The following is a 23,514-nucleotide window of genomic DNA, read 5'->3' as shown; positions in this document are numbered from 1 at the left end:
CCTTCCCCTGGAAGCCAAACAGGCAGCTGTACAAGGTCTAATTCAATCACGCCTTGATTTTAATAATGTACTCTACCTTGGTGCCCCGGAATCCACTCTGAGTAGGCTTCAAACAGCCCAGAACTGCGCAGCACGCATTTTACTCGGCATCCCCCGCAGACAGTCAGTGAGGGCCGGATTGGTAACCCTTCACTGGTTGCCAGTGCGCCAGAGAGTTATGTTCAATGCTATGTGCATAGCTCATCAGGCCTTCTGGAACACAGGCCCCAGGATCACTCGGGACCTAATTACCCACTATACGCCCAATAGAAGATTACGCTCTAATCAGTCCTTCCTTGCAGTGGCCCCCAGAATAAAAAGATCTAGATCCGGAGGCAGGTCTTTTTCACACAATGCTGCCAGGGCCTGGAACGCCCTTCCGTTGCAATGCAGAGCCAACCCTGATCTGTCAGCCTTCCGTAAGCAGTTGAAAACCTTTCTATTTCATCCAGTCTAATTATTTACCATTTCTCTCCCCTTCTGGGTCATAGGGCTGGTTCCACGGTTATTTTTTAGCGCTTGGACGCCCCCGGGCAGCAATTCGCGCTCTACAAATATACATCCAATCCAATCCAATCCAATTATGCCCCTGCAGGAGTGTTTGAGTCTCAATTCCTTGTGCCCTGCTCTAGGAGGGTCCGGCACTGGCAGTGGTTTTAGAATTCCAGTATTCATCCATGCCATCCATATGGATATAGTGCATATTTTCCCTTGGTTATGTTTGTTGCTAGTAAGTCCTAACTTTCACTGAGCCCTGTTAGAAGGGGCGATCTCAGAGGGCCAGGTTGTACTCACCCAACCACCCCGGGACCCACCTCTCCCACAGATCTTGCCGAGTCTTATCGTGAGGTCCTCACCGGGGAGGACTTCGAGTCTAGGATCGTACCCACTGAGCTCACACCACACTTACGAACAGACACCACAACGTTGAATTTCAATGACAAGTTCTTTATATGCAGTAAAAAGAAGGAAGCACGCTTATGTACAGAATGATCGAGGGATCACAGAGTCTCTGAGGATTCGGGAAGAGGGAAGCGGGACAGTCTTTAGCCTTTGGGCCAGTACGAGGCGTACCCTACGCACAGCTCTCAATCCTCGAGCCGGGGGATACGGGATGCTGGTTGTACTGGCTGCTTCACTCACGTCGAGTTGGCTCGGGTCGTGACGGTGGTCTCGATGGTCCAGCCGGACCAGAGTACTCCTCGAGCCGCGACGAGGTCAGCAGGGCTCGGTCCGGAGACAGTCTTGGGGAGGCGCGACAGCGTCAGCAGGGCTCAGGTGGTCACTAGTTCAAGCTTGAGCCGCGACAGCGTCAGCAGGGTTCCGAGGTCTTTGCAAGTTCGAGCCGCGACAGCGTCAGCAGGGCTCCGATGGTTAAGAGGTCAAGCTCGAGCCGCGACAGCGTCAGCAGGGCTCCGATGGTTGCGAGTTCAGCTCGAGCTGCGACAGCGTCAGCAGGGCTCAGGTGGTTCAGTTCCATGTTGCGAAGAGGGAGCCGCGACAGCGTCAGTAGGGCTCAAGGATGCAAGGTTGAGTTCGTCTCAGGGTCAGCCGCGATCAGATCAGCAGGGCTTCAGGTCCAAGATACAACTGCCCGCTAGTTGTCGGGCGGGCCCAGATATAGTCCATTGGCCCTTTGATGTCCGGACCCTCGCAGGCGGAGGTCTCATGCCCTGGGGGCTGGTCGTTCGCGAGGTCCGACGGTTGGTTCTTTGATCCTTTGACGATGGGTCCCAGACGCCAGCGGGTCTGGAGCCAGCACTGGGGGAGGCCAGAGGTGTGAACGAAACTGGCCCACACGGGAAGGCCAGAGGTGTGACAGATACCGGTCTCTCAGGGGAGGCCGGAGGTGCCATCGAAACTCCCTGGCTTATCTCACTCAGGGAGCCCTTTACCCCCCAGCCGGGACTGGCGCGCCTTTGGAGTCTGGGTTTCGCTGGGGCCGGGGTCACGCTAGGCCCAGGGAGACAGGGATCTCGGGAAGGGAAAATGGCTGCCGGGCCTTGTGGGGCATGCAATGGTTAGGCGCTCGGAGCCGGGAGAGGGACGGGATAGTCAGGCCTGGTCGTTGGTTACGAGGGTCGGACTTATCGGGAGTAGGACGACCAGGCTCGGGGTGCAGGTTACGCTAACGGGGAGGCTGCGCAGGGGACTCAGGGTGCAGGCCTGCGCTCGCAGGGTGTGGGGAGACAGCAGCGGACCGCGCCACGAGGCCGGGTCCAACAAGCCCTCTCTCCCATTGAAATTGTCAGTACATTTAAAGCTCCAAATATGAACCCGATCTCTGTTTCATGTTATTCTGTTATACCCCATTGTCTGTTTCTTGGGCAACACTAATGTTTGACTCTGTATAATGTATCACAATGCGGAAGGATCCTGAGATGGAGGCCTTTCTAGATAGTTGGCAAAGTAATCTGACAGCGGAATTCTGGATGACTTGCAGCTTACGAACCACCTCTTTGTTGGCTCTCAAATATAGGACGTTGCCATAGTCCAGTCTAGACACCATCGGGCCTGTGTAACTGTTCTTTGCGTAGACCTAGGCAATATCCAAAGTATTGTTTTGAGCAATCTTAGGATGGTAAAACAGGTCGAGGTGACCTTAACCGCTTGCTGTCTCATAGAAAGTTGGTCATTATTGATTATACAAAGTTTACGGATTGATTGAGACTGTTGGGGGAGATCACCCATTTGAGGCGGCCAATGTTGGGGACCCCAGAGATCTTTATTTCTGCCGAGGATGAGAACTTCAGTTTTCCCACAGTTTTAGTTTCAGCCATTTGGTATGCATTCAGCCAGCTATAATTTGCAGCCCTACCTGGAGAGATGACACATTGAATGTCTCCTTGATGGACTAGGAGAAGATAAGCTGGGTATCATCTTAATAAGAAAAAATGGTTAGCCCAGCTTCTTCAGCAATTGTGGCCAGGGGGCTAGCGTAAATGTTGAAGAGTAACAGGCTTAGTATGGATCCCTGTGGTACTCTGTACGGGCAATCATGGGTCTTAGAGCTAGCGGAAGAGGAAAAGACCTGAAAAGTCCTGTCAGACAGAAAACTAGACAGCCACTTGAGTGCTGATCCGACAATACCCCAAGAATGTAAAGCTTGTAAAAGGGCAGTATGAGACACAGTGTCGAAAGCAGCACTCAAGTCAAGCATTGTGAGTACCACTGTTTCTCCCATGTCCAGACATTTGCAAAGGGTTTCTGTGACGCCCAAGGGCATGGATTCTGAAGAGATGCCATCTCTAAATCCTGATTGTGATGAGTGGATTTTTTTGGGAGTCTGCAAACTGTGACAGCTGCTGACATGTTTCTCCAAGATTTTAGAAAAGGCTGGGTGTAAGGAAATAGGGTGGAAATTAGAAAGTTCAGCCGGATCAGCATTCACTTCATCAGCAGGGGTAGAACCTTAGCATGTTTCCACGCTGCTGATACTATTGCTTCACGTAGCGATGAATTAAGCAGTCCCATAATAACATGAAGCAGCAGTAATTCTACATTTTGAAGAATGGGGATGGGGAGCGGGTCCTTGTGGGAGCCAGCTCTTAGACTGGTTAGGATTCAACTAAAATATAGTGTATCTAGATGCAGCCAGTTTTCCAGCGCCTTACCAGGGGTTGCAGTGGTGGCCTGTGTCATAGAAGAAGTGGTACAGCCTGATGTCGGTGCATTGAGCTTTAAGCACAACTCTGCATTAGTAGTCATGATATTAAATTCTGTATAAATTATTTCAATTTTTCCAATGAAGATCTCAGCCAGGTTTTCACATTGCATTGTATTTAACTCCGGTGGCGTGGGTTGGCAGGATGCGCATGACCACTCTTTCACATCTTTAAATAGAATAGGACTTTAGGATTGTTATGAGCCAAAGTGATGGTGTTATTTGCATGCTCAGCAGCTTTACATAGTTCATGGTAATCCTTTTTTGCCCGTTTATAAGTACGTTTTGACTCTGGCGCATAGTTCTTCCTCCACCGTCTTTCCAGAGCTTTACATTTGGTTTTTACTATTTTTAATTTATCAGAGAACTATGGGGCAGTAGGACGATGATTGTTAATTTTTTTGCTAGACATAGGTAGACATGCATCAATAGATGCCATCAACCAGGCTTGAATATTGTCCGCATCCGCTTACTTTGTTGGGGGGTGGCAGGAATGTTGTTGAAGAGATGTTGATTAAATCGATCAACATATAGATTCTTCCAATTTCTAAACCCAACTTTGGAAGAAAACGTAGAGGAGTTTGTTTGCACTGCATCTCGAATTTTACCCTAAAACCAACCAAAAAGTTATCTGACCAGATAATGGGGAGGGCTGCCTGGCATATGATGATAGCTAAATTGGAAAAGATAGGGTCTAGCAAATATCCAGCCTTGTAAGTGGGACCTGAGTTATGAAATAGAACATTCATGGCTGATAAATCAGCAGTCAAAATGGAGCTGATAGTGCATGAAGGGTAATTAAAATGAATGTTTCAGTCTCCTACAATAGTGAAGTTCGTAGCTTCCATTAACAGAGGGGCAATAAGTTCTGGGAGCATCGATGCCCATGGGCCAGAAGGACCCGGCGGTCGATAAATCAGGATCCCAGAGAATGTAAATTGAGATGCAAGCAAGAGTTTAACCCCTTCGCTGTGGGGGTTAATCCCCCGCTGTGCTGGGAGGGAGGGGGCCGCGCACAGCGCCCGCATGCTCATGACGAGCTGAGCTCGTCATGAGGCACGGCGCACCTGTGCTCATGACGAGCTCAGCTCGTCACAGGTGCATTACCTGCAGTGGAACGCTCAGCACAGCAGGGGAATTATCCCCGCATGCGAGCGTACCACGGCTCATGACGAGCTGAGCTCGTCATGAGCACCGGAGCGCTGTGGCTCATGACGAGCTCAGCTCGTCATGAGCGTGGAAGAGGTTAAAAGAACTGGCTTCACAGCCTATGAAGGATCGGTCCTCCCATTTACAAGTGTGTTTTAAAAATAAGTGCAATTCCCCCTCTAATTTTATCTATACGGTCCTTTCTGATGATTGCATAGTTGGGGGTAGGGCGAGTGCCACATCTGGTCCTGAACTCTCATTTAGCCATGTTTCCGTAAGGAAAATGGCATCGAGCTGTGTTAAATAAGAGGTCAGGCATATCTTCCTTATGTTCGGGAAGTGATCTGCAAATTAGGCTAAAAAAGGTGAATTCTTCTGAGGGAGCAGCTTTAGTTTTAACAGAAGAAGATCGCAGTGGATTACGTTTCAAGGGGCTAGTAATAGTATCACTATGTTCCCTCCTGAGTAAAAGAGAAGCCACAAAAGCAACAGCTAGAAGTCAGACTATCTGGTGTTAGGGACCTACATTTCACTTTAGGCCGCAGATCAAATAATAATTTCTGAGAGTAAGTCCTTATGTTTTTTGAAAAAGAGGCCGGGGTTGTGGCCCCTGGACCCGGACGGGCGCAGACGGGCTTGCCTTTGGCGCGCCTTTGCTAGCGCCTTGGTAACTACAGCCTCAACAATTGTTTTTTTCTTTGGATCATGACTACCAATCAACATGACAGACTAAAGCCTAAGCCTTGTTTACTTGAGGTCTTCACAAAAAGTGAGGTATTAAAAAAAGAAAAAGGAGTGGACAATTCATCCTTGAAGAAATAAAACATAGTATCAAGTCATACATTCTAACACATTCTGCTTAGCACATTGGACAACTTAGAATAATATTCACTGGTTTAACTCATAATAGCACAGAAATGTATCCTCGTCCCATTACAACACACTCTACCCTCAGCACGCGACCCCTTCTGTACGCTTTTCAGTCCGTGCCTATAGCCTTTCCTTCTGACCTTGTCCACCTCAGTGCACAGTCTCCTATAATTACCTTTAAGGCGCTGTTTCAGTGCAGAGGGCATCGGCCTGAGGCACAGTGCTTGTCAGCACGGAGGCTCCTTGATGGAGGCCACTCTCTGTGACGCCAATGCTGCTTTTACTACATTTATAATTCAAGTACTCCAGGTCTTTATAATTGTTACTAGTGTTATTGTAAATAAAGTACAGCGGTGGTACTGTGCATGAGAATTCAATGTCTCATAATTATGCCTCTTAGTGGCCATAAACTATGAACCTTTCACGTACATTTTTCACTTTGGTGACTGGTTTAGGTATAGTTTCCGATTCTAAACGTTTACTGATCAGACAAATCAGCTAATTTCCTCATGTTTCTACCTTTTAAAACTACTGAAACAAATTCTCCTTTACATCACGTCTGATAATCAGACAACAGTTGTGGTCACTTTAGTGTTATCGAGGCTGGATTATTGGGCATGTAGCAAGGATTACTAAAAAAATACTCCAGAGCCTTTAGACATTAGAAAATATGAATCGGGCTCCAAGGGTTTGGAGGAGCCACAATGGCTCCCGATAAAAAAACGAAGTGGCTTTTAAAGCACTCTCTATTGCACATAAGGCCCTTCATGGGATAGGGCCAGAACATCTGAAGAAAAATGTCTTTGTTTTTCTCCAAGAAGATGCCTTCGATCGACAATGGCTGAAATTATGCTAGTTCCCAAGATCTTTAAAACCACTTGGGGAGGCAGATGTTTTGTTCATGCCACTTCTTTGATTTGAAATCAAGTGCTTTGCCCCTGAGTTGGGGGCTCAAGAAGAAGATCAAATTTGCGAAGATTATGAACCCTCTGGAAAACCATGTTCTGGACCATGAGCAATTTCTAAATCGTGTCCACTGGAAAGCAAATATCCCATAAAATGATGTAATCAATCTTGGTGGAGATCCCTGCTGCCACGATCACGGCCCTCTCCTTCAGAGACATTAAGGGGATTATTTTTCAAATTAACCTCTTTTCAGTGTAGCATCAGGAAACGACAGTGTTAAACTGCTCCTTCAACCCAATTTCCCAATCAAAAAAGAAACCAGGGCTATTTAGCAGTCTCAGAAACAGGAGAGGGGCCCATACCAGATGTCCACAAGATATCGTGGCCAAAACTCAGAATCTCTGTCAAAGGTACCATTTTGCATCAGACTGCCATACTGCAAGCTTCTCTTTCTTAAGAGGGGTGTTAAACCTTTTACTGCTAGGCCTCAAGGCACAATACTGTTCTTTGGAGATGGAAGGGAGCAGGACCTTTTTGAAGGTCTTGCTTAGGCAGTCTCTAGTGTTTGTTGCTAATGATTCTGCATGATCCGTAGCCTGCTGGGAATCCCTGTATACCTCCACAAGTATTCCAAGCTTTCACAGTCTACATTTTATTGATGGCCAAGTGATGCCTGACTTTCTAAAAAATGTCCCCTCTCTAGTCTTTCTGACACTCTGATAATAAAATGTATGAGAAAGTGGTCTGTCCAGATCATCGCAATGAAAATCGTGCTAATCATGAATTTAATGGTGTCACACCTTATGAGTGCCTGACTTGCCTGTCAATGGTAATGAGAATAGCAAAGCTGTCCTTTTAGTGCCCAAGTTTTTTGTACGTTTTTAATTGAATGAGTATTCTATGGGGTGATACTTTCCTCCTGGATAGCCTATGCAGTCCTGTATTTTTTTGTGAATCTTGTGTTCCCAATGGATCCATTAATTTCTTGCCTCAATCCAAGGGAGCAGAGGTATTCCAAACACACCAAACCCTTGACCATTCGAATTGGCTTCAGACCACAAATTAAAGGTTTATCAGTTCAGTCGTCAACTCTATAAGAAGATCCTGTGCCATCCACGGGGCTGAAGGAGGGCTGTAGACTTTGACTGAACTAAGACAGCAGGAATGTGTAATCTGAAGATCACCTACCAGCAGTTCCTCTAACCAGGTATCCATTGTGCACTTAATGGGGTGTAGGAAGGTCTCCCCTTCAAATATTTATGATTTTTCTAAATGTTCTGTTCATTGTACTCCCTGTTATTCAACCATGCAAGCACCTTGCAGTGCCACACATAAACATTTTTCCTTCCAAATCACAGCATGTTAAAGTGTATATGTGCTTGGTAATAATCTAACAACTATGTGTGATTTTTGTTTAATCCTTGTGTTTTACAAAAGGTTGTATGTAATGTGTGAGAGCAGAAATGAGATGTTCTAGAATGGGCTAATTCTTTGGTTTGTGTTTTTTGTCCATTAGCCCACAGGTTCAGGTGTCTCTCTTGGAAGTACTGAAGGATGTAAATCTTGATCCATCTGTAAAAGCTCTTGTCCTCTGTGGAGAGAATGGCAAGTTCAGTGGAGGTAAATATTTATAATCTGCACTTTGAAAATACTGGTTAAACTCTGTTGATGTCCATGTCAAATTAATTGAGCATCTTCTGTTACTTGACATTTCTTGTTTACTTAAGCTGTGGAACCAATAGGCTGAGACAAAAAACACACACACTTCCACACCCAACCAACCAACACATCCACCCAACAACTTATCCCCACTTACTGTGCATCCCAAATTGGAAATTAAATTAAAGTGTATTTTGCCGGTTCATTCTCAAACTTCTGAATATTGTCACTGGCACCCTCGCACATAGAAATGTTTCAGTTTTCCTCACTTAACAAGTTCAAAAATGTCTGTGTTATCCTATTCACCCTGCCACATTTTTCAATGTTTCTCTTTTCATCCTCGAATAGTTCAGATCTATTGTATGCAGTCTAGTGTAAATACCATATGCACAATCAGATTATTTGCTGCTGTAACTCAGCGCTTAGAAAAGTTTAGCTGTGCTGCCACCCCGGCATGTGATCACTTGGCCTGGAAACCCTTCAAAGAAAAATCACTCAAAAAATGATGGTCATCAGTAGAAAGCTCTTCAACAGGGTTTTCATTTGTAAGAAAGAATTTGAATACCTAAATCAACAGGACCCACAGACTCCAGTGATCTATGGGGTTCCTAAGATACACAAAAAAGAACCGAATCTTCCTTTGTACCCGATTGTGTCTACAATCTACTATTGGGGCAGCTACTGAACCTCTTTCGCAGTATGTCTTTACGCGTCTTAGCGTTCTAGTATCCACTTTTACCTCTTATGTAAAGGACACAGGACAACAAAATCGAGGCCCTCTATACTAAATATACTGCAAACTGCAGCAACTGAAGCGGTTAATAGTATACTTACCCGTATAGTTAATCTTGCAATGTGTGGAGATTGTACTGGGGGAGATTTACTTTGACTTTGGTGAAAGGGGCTAGCAGGAGAGCATCATATTCTTCCATTGTAGCAAATAGTTACATGGTCCTGTTTGAAGAGAAACATATCTTCAGTCAAATAGCTTAGTTCTTTGAAAACATAAAAAATTGGTCACTATACAACCATGATATTTTCTTTATTCGCCACGGTGAGGAAGACCAGCTAAGCAAATTCATACAATGGATCAATTCCTGTGATACCAATCTAAAGTTTACTCCTAGCATTAGCAGGGTCAGAGTTGTGTAGTTGGATATTTTGATACAACATAATGAACATAGGCTGGAGGTTTCTTTATATACAAAGCTAATAGCTAGTAATACTCTTTTACACTTTGAGTTTTTATCCCCAGTGTCAGAAACCAGGGATACCATTTAGTCAATTTCTCTGCATCTGTAGAAATTGTTCCAACCTACATGATTTCCTCAATTGCTTAAGGAGAATTTAGAGAATGGTTACTAAGTGAATCATTCAAGAGAGGAAAATATTATAAAAGAGAGGCCATTTTAGAGGAAAAACGATAGACCGAAAATGACCTATTGGTCTGTTTTGCCCGTGTTTCTAATTTAGATCAGAAAATCAGACAGATGATCAACTCTCATTGGCACATTCCTAATACCAATGACGAGGAACTTAAATTCACCTAGACCTTGATTTGCTTTTTGGAGAAATTGTAACCTTAGGTATAAGTTAGTATAGCCAAGATTTGCAAAGCAAGATCAATACTTCACATAAATCAATCTCAGGTACTGCCCAAGTGACAGGAAACCATATATGGAGACATTGTCAGGCCTGTGAAAGTACCATGACTGCTAGTGACCTGACACATATATGCATACATATTATTCTTAAGGTGGTGGCCAACTGCAGAACATTGACTGTGATCTACCTGATCATATGTCCATGTGGACTAGGTTACATTGGAGAAAAAAGGTGTGAGTTTAGTATCAGGTACTGCATGCGCAAATCAGCAATCAGAAATAAAAAAACTGCAGACTCCAATGGTATAAGAGTTTGTTGAGAATAACCCTTCAGAGAATACCTTGAAATGGATAATTCTGGAGATGATTAGGCCATTGGAAGAAAGAGATAGTATTCAACATCAGGAAAAGATGTAAGTATTAATAGTAGATATTTTCTCTAGGGACTTACAAGGATGATCTTAATGAAATGATTTTGTGCTATAGGATAATGATAATTTCTTCCCCCTGTGAAAATGTTTGTCTCTCCGCGTTGTTCCAGGATTCCAGTCAATTACATGAGTGCAAGAATACATCACTAGATAGTATAAGATACTCCCTGTATGTAAATATTTGTTATGAATAGAGCTCAGCATTTACATTCTTTCTTTTATTGATGGCCAACATTAGTGTATGGGTTTTTGACTTTGTACAGAATAACAGTATTTATATTTATGGACATCATTTAATACAGAGAGCAGAAGAGGTTGAGCCTTATTACATGGGCATGGTATTTTGTATAGCAAAAAATTATTAACCCTATTACAAGAGTGTTATTTTTTTTATTTTGGGTATTTTGTCCATATTCTGGTGTGTTGACAAGCTAACCTTGTGAAGTTATGTTGAGTTCCATCGTTTTGGAGGTAGCGTCTGATTTGGGTTACAAAATGGACATTGTGACCCTTTTGTTTGAATTGTGGGTTCCTTTGTTAAGATGATGAACGCAAAGGCAAGTTTACATAATAATTGTATGGTTGTGTCTTATTATAAGATCCTTGTCTCAGAAGACCTCAACTGGACACCATATACTACTAAGGTGACAGGTGGTTTGTTGAAGGCCACAGTACCTGTCGGACAATTTTCCTCGGTTGCCTATGTGTACCAGGTTTTCATGTTTCAGGCGGATATGTAAATAGGTTGGTGGTGTAATGCTCTTTATTTTTTAGAGAGTTGATACTTACTTGGGCCATGAGATTATGAGTTATAGATGTATGGTAGTTACTGCTTATCTCTTCTCCCTTTATATACTATTTGTGAGAAAACAGGATGTAGGGAGATAATTGATTACTACAGATATGGCTGCCGTGTTCATCACAATTGTGGTATTTGGAGCACTACCTTCATAGTGCAGCGTCTACCTACCTCCCTCCCTTACGGACCTGACCGGTGATATCAAGATTTGAACGGAGGTCCGAGTGAAGAAGGTATATCAGTTTTTGCTCATGTAAATTCCCTTGTTCACTATACATCGGGTAATACTCAAGGGTATTATTCCTTATGAGGAGAGGCAGATAAAGTAGTCAACTATAGATTGTTTGATGAGAGTTTGATCTTGTCAGTGTAACTGTAATTTTGGTTGGCTAGGTTCCTTTGAGCGTGGGGTCCGCTATCAAGTGGAAGTAAATGGAAGGGCCAGGCGTGTGGACCTTTGACATTCCACTATAGGGTTTGTTACTATCTAGCCCATCTGTAGGAGGATTCACATTTATCACCAGTGTTGAGGCCCTGTTGGTAGAAAGATAAGGGAACCAGGTACTCGATAGGTTGTCATACGTCACAGACCAACAAGTTTATTGAGTGTGGTACTGGAATTATTAACACCCTATTTTACGTTTTGGGTAGTTTTGAACTTTGTAAATAGTGGACTCAAGACAATTTGCTCATTGCAGATGTGCTCATAGTTTACTAACGGAGGCAAACCTAAGATCTGTTTAGCCTGATACATGCATTTTTTGGTCCAGTGCATCAGCGTCTGATCCCTTTTTATTCATCTAAGCAAGACACATATTTAGCTTTTTGACTGTGGGAGCATTCATGTTCACTGGTAATGTACCTTGAGCAAGCTATAGGCCGTCTGTGGCTAAATGAATCTGAGCCTTCTGATCAATCATAAACTAACATAGGGACCAGTGATAGCAGCCATTTAGCAGTCTACATGTACCTTGATCTCTCAATATTTAATGCAAACTTTTGCAGATACTCTGTCCTTCCTTATTGAGAGGCATACATGGTGGCTAAACCCTTCCAGCTCTAAAATGAGGTGCTGCTTTTTGGTTGCTATAGTGTTAACGCACATTTCATAAAATAGAGGTGCTTGATGGAGGGCAATAGGTTCCTTTTTTTAACTGGTTGCATAAGGTCCCAAGCTCTGCTTCATCTTCTTTCCTGGCCTTCAAAGGGGATAAGCAGCTTGGAGCTTTCAAACAACCCGTAAGGGGGCAATTATTTAAATGTTTACTTTTCCCAAAGTTTTAGATCACCTTGACCGCAAATGGGACTTTTATAGCCAGCATATGTGGATTATAAATATGTTTGTCATCAGTAAGCAAGCACACCTTTAAAATCTATGAGAGTAATTTTAATCTCAGGAACATAAAACCACATATACAGATGGGTTTGCTATTTATATGTTTATGTTACAGATTTTGCAGCTCTTTCAAATTAGTGTGGCTGGGGTAAATATTGATAAAGGAGCCAGGTTATGTGGCCTATATAGAACTGATGTGTATTCTGTGTGACTCCTCCTTTGAGATTGTTTTGCCCTGCCTTTACTGAGAGGTGGTTCTATTGTTGCCGTTCTAGGACGTTGAATGGGTGATATTCAATTGCTCCAGTGCACACATCCTAGACCGTATCTAACCTGGATAGTATGGACAAGTGTAGTGTAACTCTCTAACTTTGAATTGAGCATTATCATCGTGCGAAGGTACTGCAGGGTAGAAGTCGTTGGGTATAATATTGTGTGAGCACTTGTTTTGGAAAGGTCCAATTTCATTATTCTTTATTGTGATTGATTCAAATGAATTGTTGTATTATTTTAAATGCTCTAATGTGGTCTCAATGTTTATATTAAGGGTAAGTTAACACCCAATATAAATGATGTCCTTTCTCATGTGTGGTAGTGTTAATCCATTTCATAATGCCTGTGTCCTGTAAGTGGCGGGGGGAAAAGACTCCCTTTTTATCTTCAACTTGCTCAGCCCATATATTGAGGTCAACTGAAATTGAAACATGCTTGTTGTACTCTATCTAAGAGTTAGATGCCTCTTTTAGCGCATCTTCAAACAAACTGTGCACTGAGAGTTGGTATATGAGGTAGAGTTTTCATAGAGACCACTCACTGTTCTAGAGTAATTAGAATTTAAATTCTATTTACAGACTATCACATCAAAGACCAAGAAAGTGGTTAACGTAACAAACTTTGTAATTCGGCTTTCCATGAACACCACTATCAACCCAACCTGCAAACTTGATTTGTTTAATGGAGTGTTTATTGGTCAGGTAGCATGGGGTTTATAGCAATATTAGCAAAATGATTCAATGATAACTAAATTCCAACTGATCTAACACTAATGGAAGAAATATTCACCAAAATTGACCAGTATTGACCTCATAATTGACCATAATACACCAGGTGCAGACTTGATGGTAAGATGTTGTTTAAATGTTATCTTCACAAATCACCTGTAATTTACATTGATTTCAGGGATACAGTTACATTTTTGAGATCTAACAACTGATACTACAAATACCCAACATCTTCAATTTGTTTCTGATGATTGCTACTGTGCCTTGTATTGTATTTTGCCTTGTATTGGTTCTCATCTAATCTGACCACTATCGATACTCAAAATCGATTACAAAATTTTAAATACAATTCAGGCAGCTAGCCTCTTACCCTTAATGTCTAAATGGATCCACCCAGATCAAGCAGGATTTATCCCAGGCCGCAATACAACAGGTAACATCTGACGACTACTGGCCATTCTAGAAGCTGGGGAGGAAGATCGAGGGGGTGTAGCAGCCTTTGCTGTCAATATTAAAATAGCATTCGAATGGCACTATCTGTACGAAGTGATATCCCACATGGGACTGGGTGAGAGCTTCAAAGCATGGACTTGATTACTTTATACTGGACCTACTGCTAGAGTGTACACAAGTTCAAGTTCGAGCATTTATATAGCGCGCTACTCACCCAGGGGGTCTTGGGGAAGGGGTTCATTATTTGTCGAATAGCCAGGTTTTGAGTTCTTTTCTGAAGGAGATGTGGATTTGAGTAAGGCGGAGGTGAGTGGGGAGTGTGTTCCAGGTCTTGGCAGCGAGGAAGGAGAAGGATCTGCCACCCATGGTGGATTTTCGGATGCGCAGGGACTGCGGCGAGGGCTTGATTGGACAATCTTAGTTGGCGGGTTGGTTTGTAGAAGGACAGTCGTGTGTTGAGGCATTCGGGTCCTTGATTGTATAGGGCCTTGTGTGCGTGGGTGAGAAGGCGGAATGTAATTCTTTTGTTGACGGGAAGCCAGTGGAGGTCTTTTAGGTGTCCGGTGATGTGATCTTGGCGAGGGATGTCTAATATGAGTCTCGCTGATGCGTTTTGGATGCGTTGGAGTTTTTTCTGTAATTTTGCTGTGATTCCGGCGTATAGTGTGTTACCAAAATCCAGTCGACTCGTGACCAGTGCGTGGGTGACAGTCTTTCTTGTCTCTAGGGGGATCCAGCGGAAGATCTTTTTGAGAATGCGGAGTACGTTGAAGCAGGAGGATGAGACTGCGTTGACTTGTCTGGACATCGAGAGAGAGGAGTCTAGGATGAAGCCAAGGTTGCGAGCATGGTCTGTGAGTGTGGGTGCTGTGCCCTTTTTTTTTTACACAGGGAGTGTAATCTCTGCGGGTTATTTAGTGGTACAGAGAACATGGTATGGATGATCTCATGTCCTCCCTGCTGTTTGTTCTCGCTATGGAGCCCCTCGCGGCTTCGGCTAGATCTGGACATGTGTATAGGGGATTGTGTATAGGAAGACCTCATCACCGAATTGCGCTCTATGCAGCTGATTTCTCATCTTTTTGAGCATCAGGGGGAAAGACGTCAATCTGTGCTAGAGGAGTTAAGTCTATTGTCTGGTGTCAACTGGCAGAAGTCCAGGCTCTTTCCTACAGTGCAGAGTGATGATCCCCCAGAAGGGCTGACCCAGCTGCAATAGGAACCCCGATCTTTGGCTTACCTTGGGGTTGAGATTTATCATGACCGGACCGACTTGTTGAACAGGAATGTGGGTCGAGTTATAGATCCCGGTGGATTTTCGTTGATTTCGGGAGGACGCTACTGCTTTCGGTGGCAGGTAGAATAGCACTCCTGAAAATTGTGGCTCCCCCCCCCTTGCCTCCTATATTTTTCTAACACCCTTCCCTTATGGGTCCGAAAAGCATCCTTTAAGGAACTGGACTCCTTGATCACTATGTTTATTTGAGGAACAGGGCTCAGGCGAGTGGCTGTAGTGATATGCAACATGCAACAAAGGCGGGAGGGTTGACAGTCCCTGATTTCGAGACGTATTATGTTGTAGCCCAATTACAATGGCTGATCCAGGGACTGGCACAGAGGCGAAATAGGAAACTGCCCCTTTGTGGCACCATTGCTTGACCTCCTTAAAGTGTTTCTTACAAAAAAGTCAAATGACACCTGGCTTTGCCTCACTTTTGTGAATAATTTTGTGTTTTAATTTTATGCCAGTGTTTTTGTATTGTGTCCTTGGAGAGCCCTACTTTTTCCTGTGTTGCCTATTAAATCCTGACACATTGAAGTGTATGTAGATTTAGGTAGCACAAACCTAGCTGAAAAACAAATGGCTGTGTGCATTTCAATGTGCCCATACCAAGGTAAAAGAAGGTTGGGGATGGGGCAAGTAGTAGGTGGGAGTCGAGGGTAAAGCTGGTCAGGTAGGTCAGACCACACGAGGGAGTGGACGTTTCAATGGGAAAGTTCAAAGGGCAGGGTAATTTGGAGTTTCCATTGGAAGAGTATCATTTTCAGACCTCCACTGAAGGCCTGGATGGACAGAGCCTGGCAAATTGCCTTTGTGATGGTATTCCAAACACTGCAGGTGTAGTAGAAGAAAGCATGGTATAGGGTTTTCTCTTTCCTGTTTCAACTTTTTTTCTAGACTGCTGATACCGGTGCTTTGTATTTCACTTGCCTATTCGGGTGTCTTGATCTTGGCAGCCTGATATGATAAAGCGCTCTAGTTGACTGCCTTGTACCTGATTAATTTGGATTTTAGAGGATATGGGAAGGCAGACCGAGCCAGTGGGGAGCTTTGAGTGTGTATTTTGATGTGCATGTTAGCAAAGAGGCTCTTTCTAGTGGGTGTCCACTGTTTATCTGTGGTGCCTCTGAGCAGGGTGTTACCTCTTTTCACATGGCAAAGGACTAGTATTTCAACGGGCATTCTCAATTTTTCTCGTGGAGGAAAGGTTTTATTCTTCAAAATACTGTGAGCTGATGCAACCTTGTTATTTTTCCTCTGTGTTTTGAAGTTATAGTCCCCATTGATATGGAAGACAAAAATGTGCTGCTTCCAAGGCATGATGTCCTTTTCTTCCCCAGTTATTTCATCAAGCCGTAGTTGGACATTACCTTAATTGTTAACAGTCGCGATGGGGAAAAAGTTGTCTTGGGTTAACTTGAGATAGCGTCTGGAAAATCAAGGCTACAGTAAGTGTGCAGCAAGTCTTCAGGCGAGTGATGTCATTACCTGATATCCTTCTTGGGTATTACTGGGTGTCGTCTATGGATTGGCAGATGTTGATGTCCATGCCAGCCCGTATGGCTGTCGGGGGCCCCACGTGATGACTGAAAATTATTGGTGAGATAATGAGGCACTAAGGATACTGCATATCACAGGGATGCTTTTGGATCTAGAATCTCATCCAAAACCAAGTGGGCATCATTCATCAGATATGATATAAACAACTATAGGACTGTTCCATCAAAGTCCATTTTATCTTAAGAGTGTTCAGTAGGCTTTTATTTTCAGCAGTGCTAAAGTCTTCAGAGAGGTCGAGTAAAAATAGAAATGTAGGGCTCATCATTATGTCAACACATTTACCTAATAAATTAAAAGGGTTAATGTGCAGGATCGGGTCCATGTGAGCCCCACAGAACAGCGCCCCTTGGAAAGTAAGGAAAACCTCCACAGGATCAAATTCAAAGGCGAAACCATAACGTTTTATTAATTAAGGATCATTACAGAAGGCACAAATAGGTAGTAAGTCATATTCAAATTAGCATCAAAAGTGCATCAAATGAAGCCATTCGCGTAAGTAAGGTCATAATATAAAGTCGGTCTTCAATGCATGTATCTAGCCAGACACAAAAAAATAGTTCAGCATAGAACAAACATAAATCTGCTCAGTTCAAAAGTCAAATGGGCAGACTAACATAGAGTCCACACAGTTTGAAAATCAAGAACAGTCAGCAGGTATAAATCAGATGACAGACCAAAAGGAATGTGCCTTCAAGAAATTAAGCCAAAAGTCAAAGTGTAAAGTCTAGTAAAAGTCTGAGACTGCTCAGTTTAAAGGCAAGAAAAGTCTTGCACACATCTCTAAAAGAATGCCTATTTTAGGTTTCAGACAGCGGAAAAAAACACTCAGGACATGGTGAAAGTCAGCATCATAGAGTTGAGCTGTATTGAAAAGGATACGTAACACGAACTGACAAACTAATATTTAATGTAATTGTGTTACATTAAATAAAACGCATATAGAAAACACCTACATTATGCATACCAAAACTCGGGGGCTGGGGGCGGGGGGCATCTCTGGGGACTGCCTCGCCCACAAAACCTTGCACCAAAGGAGGAGGCGCTGACGTCAGCTGTGCCGTACTGCCAGCATACATGCAGTTCTTCTCCCTCAGCATGTGATTAGGGTGACCAACAGCTTGCCCGTGAATTTACTGTCATGTGCGTTGTCTTGAAGGAAGTTTCCCCGGACTACATTTGTCAGTAATTTTAACCTTTGTACCAAAGGACACATGTTCAGCAGTTGAGATGGCTCCGCTCAGGCAGAAGGGAGGGGGGATCTCCTGTGCAGTGATTCAGAGGGAGGGACAGCCAGGCTGCTCCAAAGAAATGTTAATGTGGAGACTGGGTAATCTGGCCATGCTAAAGCTGCTTGAATGAGAAATAAATAGGTGTTAATTGACCAAAAGCTGCCTGAGGTGAAAGATTTCTTCTTTTTCTTTTTTTTAAAACTGTTTTTATTTAACAAAAGATTCTGGTCATCACTTACAATTAGTCATTGGTTGCATCAGTATCACTCTTTAAAGTCGAATAAATACATGGCATTTGATGTTCTACACAGCAGAGAAAAAAGCTCAACATTTGTGCAAATTAAGGCGATAATGGTTCGTCTAGGGAGGGGACAAGAGGAGGTTCACAAATATTGCCACGATGTACATTCCAAATATTCCAGACAGCCATCCATTTCTGGGGGCAGCCACGTGCAACATACACCGTCTTTTCCCTAATCATACTCCAGCCCATGTCTACCTTCCAGGCACTCAGCGTTGGTGGTGCAGCTGCTCCCCACAGTCGGGCAATATTTTGTTTGGCTACCATTTGGCCAAGGGTCGCCCAAAGTTTGCCCTTGCTGTTAAGGTCCGTGGGCTCCCACACAGTCAGAAGGCACCTTTTGGCTTCGGGCCGAATTGCCACTCCCCAGGCTGTACTCATACATTTGTGTACCTGTTTCTGAGGTACTGGGTTTTTAGGAACCGGTACCGAACCGGTAACCCAGCGGTGCCAGGGGATCAACACACCAAAGACCTCGGGTTCTCCTGAGTCAGACCCACAGAAACTTCAGAGTCTTCCAGGTGAAGTCAAAGATTCGTTTATTGGTTGCAACCAAGGTGACAGGGTCCTAGAAGTACGTTACAAGTATATTCAGGAGACTGCACACTTTCGCAAAGTTAGGCTTCTCTTCTTATACACAACATTTACCCTTTGGCGAAACATTCCTTGGGTGCGCGGTATTTCATTTATGGTTACTGATTACAAAAAGAAAGCAGAGTCATGATGACATGTACATATTTCACGTCGTGCTGCCCATAACAAATCATCCGGCAAGGCCCAACATTTCATCAGATATCGCTGGACCCCTAATAAAAATGGTCACCTCCCCACCATAAAATAAGTGAGGAAAAGGAGTGAAGAAAGATGTGAGCGAGATATGGCAGGTGTGCGTGCTGAAATGGCTTTATGGCCGGTTGGGCCTAGATACTATCTTGCTTGGCCACTGGGAGGGAACTGACCTAACGAGCTCGGCCTGGGGCAATGGTTCTAACTTGTACTGGGGTCAGGAAGAAGTCGATTAAGGAGTACGTGTCCTTGTGGAATCAAATTCGACTCGATTAAGGCCTATGTAGAGGGCAACATGCAACTAAGGGTTCAGAAGGTAAATGACGGTTTCGAGGTGAAATTGTCACTCGAATATACCGAAAATACATGTACTTGATGTACTCGTCATTTCCGGTCTTTTGATACCAAATTCGTCCTATTTCGACGAAGTTTTTATTCTCGAGTCCGGTACTATTACGGATCCATATTTTTCAGAACCACAGACCCTCCTTTTGCCCTTACATAGGCAATTAATCTATCCTCATGTTAATCTGAGTCCAGATCTATATTCCTAAAGTCATTGAGGTGTTGCTGCAACATCATTCTAGTGCTGAGTTCGTGTCTTGACACAGGCTTCCTTACACATGATGTAGCACAGAGGCCACATATTGCAGGAGCACACTGTATGCATAGACAGAACAGGAAAAGAATGGCTAAGACCATCCCAATGACCATCAGAATTTTCCATCCCCAGGCAGATATCAGCCCCCAGAACCATCCCATTAATGACCAATCTCCTTTGTCCACATGGATAGATTCGGAAATCTTATGTAGTTTGGAGATGGCCCTGTACACTGTTGGAGCATTATCTGGAATAAAAATGCAACAACTGGACTGGATCAATTTGCATACTCCACCCCGGTCCGCAAGTATTACATCCAAAGCGACCCGGTTCTGAAGGGTCATCAGTCGATCCGACTGGAGCTCAGCAGTCAGGTTACTAAGGGCACCGGCAGTCTCAATCACGGTGGATTCAACTACCCTTGTCAGTTGCCTTATGTTTCTGCTGTTAACCATGGCTCCCCAGAACGGCAGAATACCCATTGCAAAGTCACCAAATTCTTGACCCGCAGTGTCTTCTTTACTCAAAACACCTCTAACTACCCTTGTCCGATGGTAATCCGCCGCTGCTGTGTAGGTGGGGGGTAACAGGAATGAAACAAAACATGAGCCCGAGAAGTCAGGGGGCAACCATGTATAGGCTCTATCGTGGCAGATGAAATAAGTACCCTTTGCGGCTAAAAAGGCAGGGGAAGTCTGAGATCCAAAAACATATGTTTCTGTGCAGACACTCTTCCCTAGCTGAGCTCTGGGATTCCTACCAATACCTTGCAGACACAGGTGACCTTGATGGGGTACGATCCAGATAGGGGACGATCTCTTGGCTTGCTGTTTCTCACTTAGTGTAGTGCCATATCCGGTCACATTCCAACCTACATATGCAAGTATCTCATCATCTGGGGTATCTTCGTAAGAAATCACTTCCTTGATCATGTCAACTATACCCTTGACTAGGGCGCTAGTCTTGAGGTTGTCTTTTACTGAGCGTAGGGGTTGGATTTCTCGTGCATATATGAACATTGTCCTATATGCCCATACTGACCCATTGCGACTAAATGGCAGGACCAAATAGGGGATACCTCTATCCGTGGTGTGGGGCATGAGACCACACACCCAACAGTTGGTTGTGTTCATTACAAGTTGGTGTTGGTGTAATAGCTGAACGAAGGAGTTATTAATGAACTCTAATCTCCTATTTGATTCGTGGTCAGGCAAAGAGTGGAAAGAATGCGAGGAAACAGTAGGGGGAGGTATGGGTGATGTAGTAGGCGTGAATGTCATATGAGAAGAGAATAAAACATAGCTTATCAAAAAGACCATTACGCTAAATATCATAAAAATACACATCATTATAAAAATTTTCTTTCTCATTGTTTTCAAAAGCCTCTGCTTAAAGTTCATTTGTCTGGCAGTTCTCTCCACATCAGGGAACTCCATCCTCTCTAAGGTGCTGCCCGCGGCGGTAGGTTGTTTCTGCTAAAGGATGCTTCCGTCAGTCTAGGGTGGCTCCCTTCGACCAACTGGAACCAGCAACCTATTGTTGTCAGCTGCACCCAAAAGTCTTTAATCAACCGCGACCCTAGCAGCGGAACCCGGATGGCGTTTCGAAAAAAACAAAAATAAGCAAGTTACCTAGATGGGAGAATCTGCATTTTCAAAATAGCATTTTGGAAGGAAAAACTTATTATTTTATTAGTCCACAGGTTTTTCTCTCGGATCAAAAAATAAATCACTTTTACTTTAGTCTGTTTTTCTCGGTCGTAAATGGTAGCGTCTTTTCCCGGGTACTGTCTGGTCCGGAAATAGTAGCTCAGGTTCCACAGAGTTCAATTGTTCTGATGGCGGTGTAGTTTCTTGAAAAATGTTCCCACTTTCACAATCACGTTTAGCTTCTTTTACGCGTTCATCAGTTGTGCGCTTTGAGTCAGTGCCTCCTGTCCGGACCCATTGGTCATGTGGCAGAGGGAAAGGTATTTTCTTACAGTGGATCCCGTGGACCCAATTGGCCTTCCCCTCCACTTTAACAGCCGACCTTGTAGACAGGAGGACGAGGTGAGGTCCGGTCCATCTGGGCTGGTCGTTTCTTGTCCTCTGGAAATTCTTGACCAGAACCCAGGAGCCAGGGTCAATGGAGTGACCCGGTGTCTCGGAAACCGGAGGCAAGGTGTTGTGGACCTGTTGATATAAAACACGCAATTTAGCCGTCAATTCATACAGATAGTCGAGCAAAATGGGGTGTTGCAGCTCGCTAAACTTCGTGGGCCTAGGCACTCCCCATATGTTGGCTGGCCGACCAAAGACTATTTCATAGGGGCTGAGTTTCATTCGCGAATGCACAGTCATTCTGGTGGATAGGAGTGCTAAGGGTAGAGCGTCGGGCCATTTAAGACCCGTGCTCGCTTGGATTTTGGCCAATTTAAGTTTAAGCGTGCCATTGTAACATTCCACTAATCCAGCTGATTGGGGGTGATTTGCAGCGTGGAACTTCTGACTAATGCCTAGCCCTTCACACACTCGTTTCATCACACATCCCACAAATTCACTTCCGTTGTCCGACCAGACCATTCTAGGCATTCCGAATCTGGGGAAGAACTCTTTCACAAGGGCTTTCGCTGTGGACAAGGCAGTATTGTCCCTTAGGGGATAGGCTTCTACCCACCTTGAGAAGGCGCAAACAACCACAAGCACATATTTTAAGTTGTTGCACCTCTCCATGTGTATGAAATCTAGCTGCAAAACCTCGAACGGATACGTAGGAGGTGCGAAATGACCAGCTGGAGTTGGGGTTCCCCTACCAGGATTGTGTTTCAGACATACCATGCAATTCTTGACAACATTCTCTGCACACTTGGGAATCCCTGAATTCTTCCACACTGGGGCCAACAACTCGCAAATCCCTTTCGCGCTGATATGGGCCATCCCATGAGCCATTGTAACCACTGCAGGCACATATGCATCGGGTAACATCCATCTTTGTTGCTCTGTCGATTCAATCCAACAACCATTTACATCCATTCTCCCTGTACTTTCTTTCCACATGCTTAACTCTTTCTCCGTGGCCTCAGCTTGGATGGACTTCACACTTTCTATCGTGTCTTCACATATTCCAACATCACCAGTCCATCTTTCTGGGCTCGCAACATACATTCGGCTCATCATATTCCTTGCTGTTTCTTTTGCAGTTTCATCAGCGAATGCATTTCCACGACCAACATCATCAATCACTTTCTTGTGTGCACTACATTTTACAACTGCTACTTTCAGGGGCAACGTCAGTGATTCAAGGAGCTCATTCACCAACTGACCGTGCTGAATCTTAGCTCCATGCGAAGTCAGGAACCCACGTTCTCTCCACAATCGACCAAAACTGTGAGCCACTCCAAAAGCATACTGACTGTCGGTATAGACAGTCACTTTCATTCCTTTTGATAACACACATGCTCTCGTTAACGCCACGAGTTCGGCGGCTTGAGCCGACCCATGTGGTATTCGCGCAGTTTCAACGATTGTGTGCAGAGATGTGACAGCATATGCTGTAGTCACGTTACCATTTGGGAGTTTAAAGCATGAACCATCCACCCATAATGTACCATCACATTCGGCGAGAGGAGTATCGAATAGATCAACTCTCCATTTGGTCTCCTCCTCCGTTCTGAGGAAACAATCGTGCTGTTCTGAAGCATCCGAGTCCTCAGCGATTGGTAACAATGTGGCTATGTTCAGAGTACTGCATCTTTTGATGTGCACATGGCTCGCTAGTAGCGTCAATTCATAACTGGACAGTCGAGCACTAGTCAAGTGCTGTGTCTTAGTCCTATTTAACAATGTATCTACTGCATGCGGGA

The 23,514-nt window shown here is 44.2% G+C and overlaps 1 protein-coding gene across 1 annotated transcript in view; it reads left to right on the top strand.

The window, feature by feature from the left end:
* LOC144822681 (peroxisomal bifunctional enzyme-like) overlaps positions 1–23,514 on the top strand; it is a 499,488-nt gene that overhangs the window by 83,353 nt on the left and 392,621 nt on the right. The window contains exon 2 of the mRNA XM_078680454.1: positions 8,145–8,248. Within this exon, the coding sequence (XP_078536580.1) occupies positions 8,145–8,248 (104 nt within the window). The remainder of the gene's footprint in view (positions 1–8,144; positions 8,249–23,514) is intronic.

The sequence above is a fragment of the Lissotriton helveticus genome, chromosome 3_1 (genome assembly GCF_964261635.1).
Source record: "Lissotriton helveticus chromosome 3_1, aLisHel1.1, whole genome shotgun sequence".
In the NCBI taxonomy this organism is placed as follows: domain Eukaryota; kingdom Metazoa; phylum Chordata; class Amphibia; order Caudata; family Salamandridae; genus Lissotriton; species Lissotriton helveticus.
This window is presented reverse-complemented; position numbering and strand designations above follow the sequence as displayed.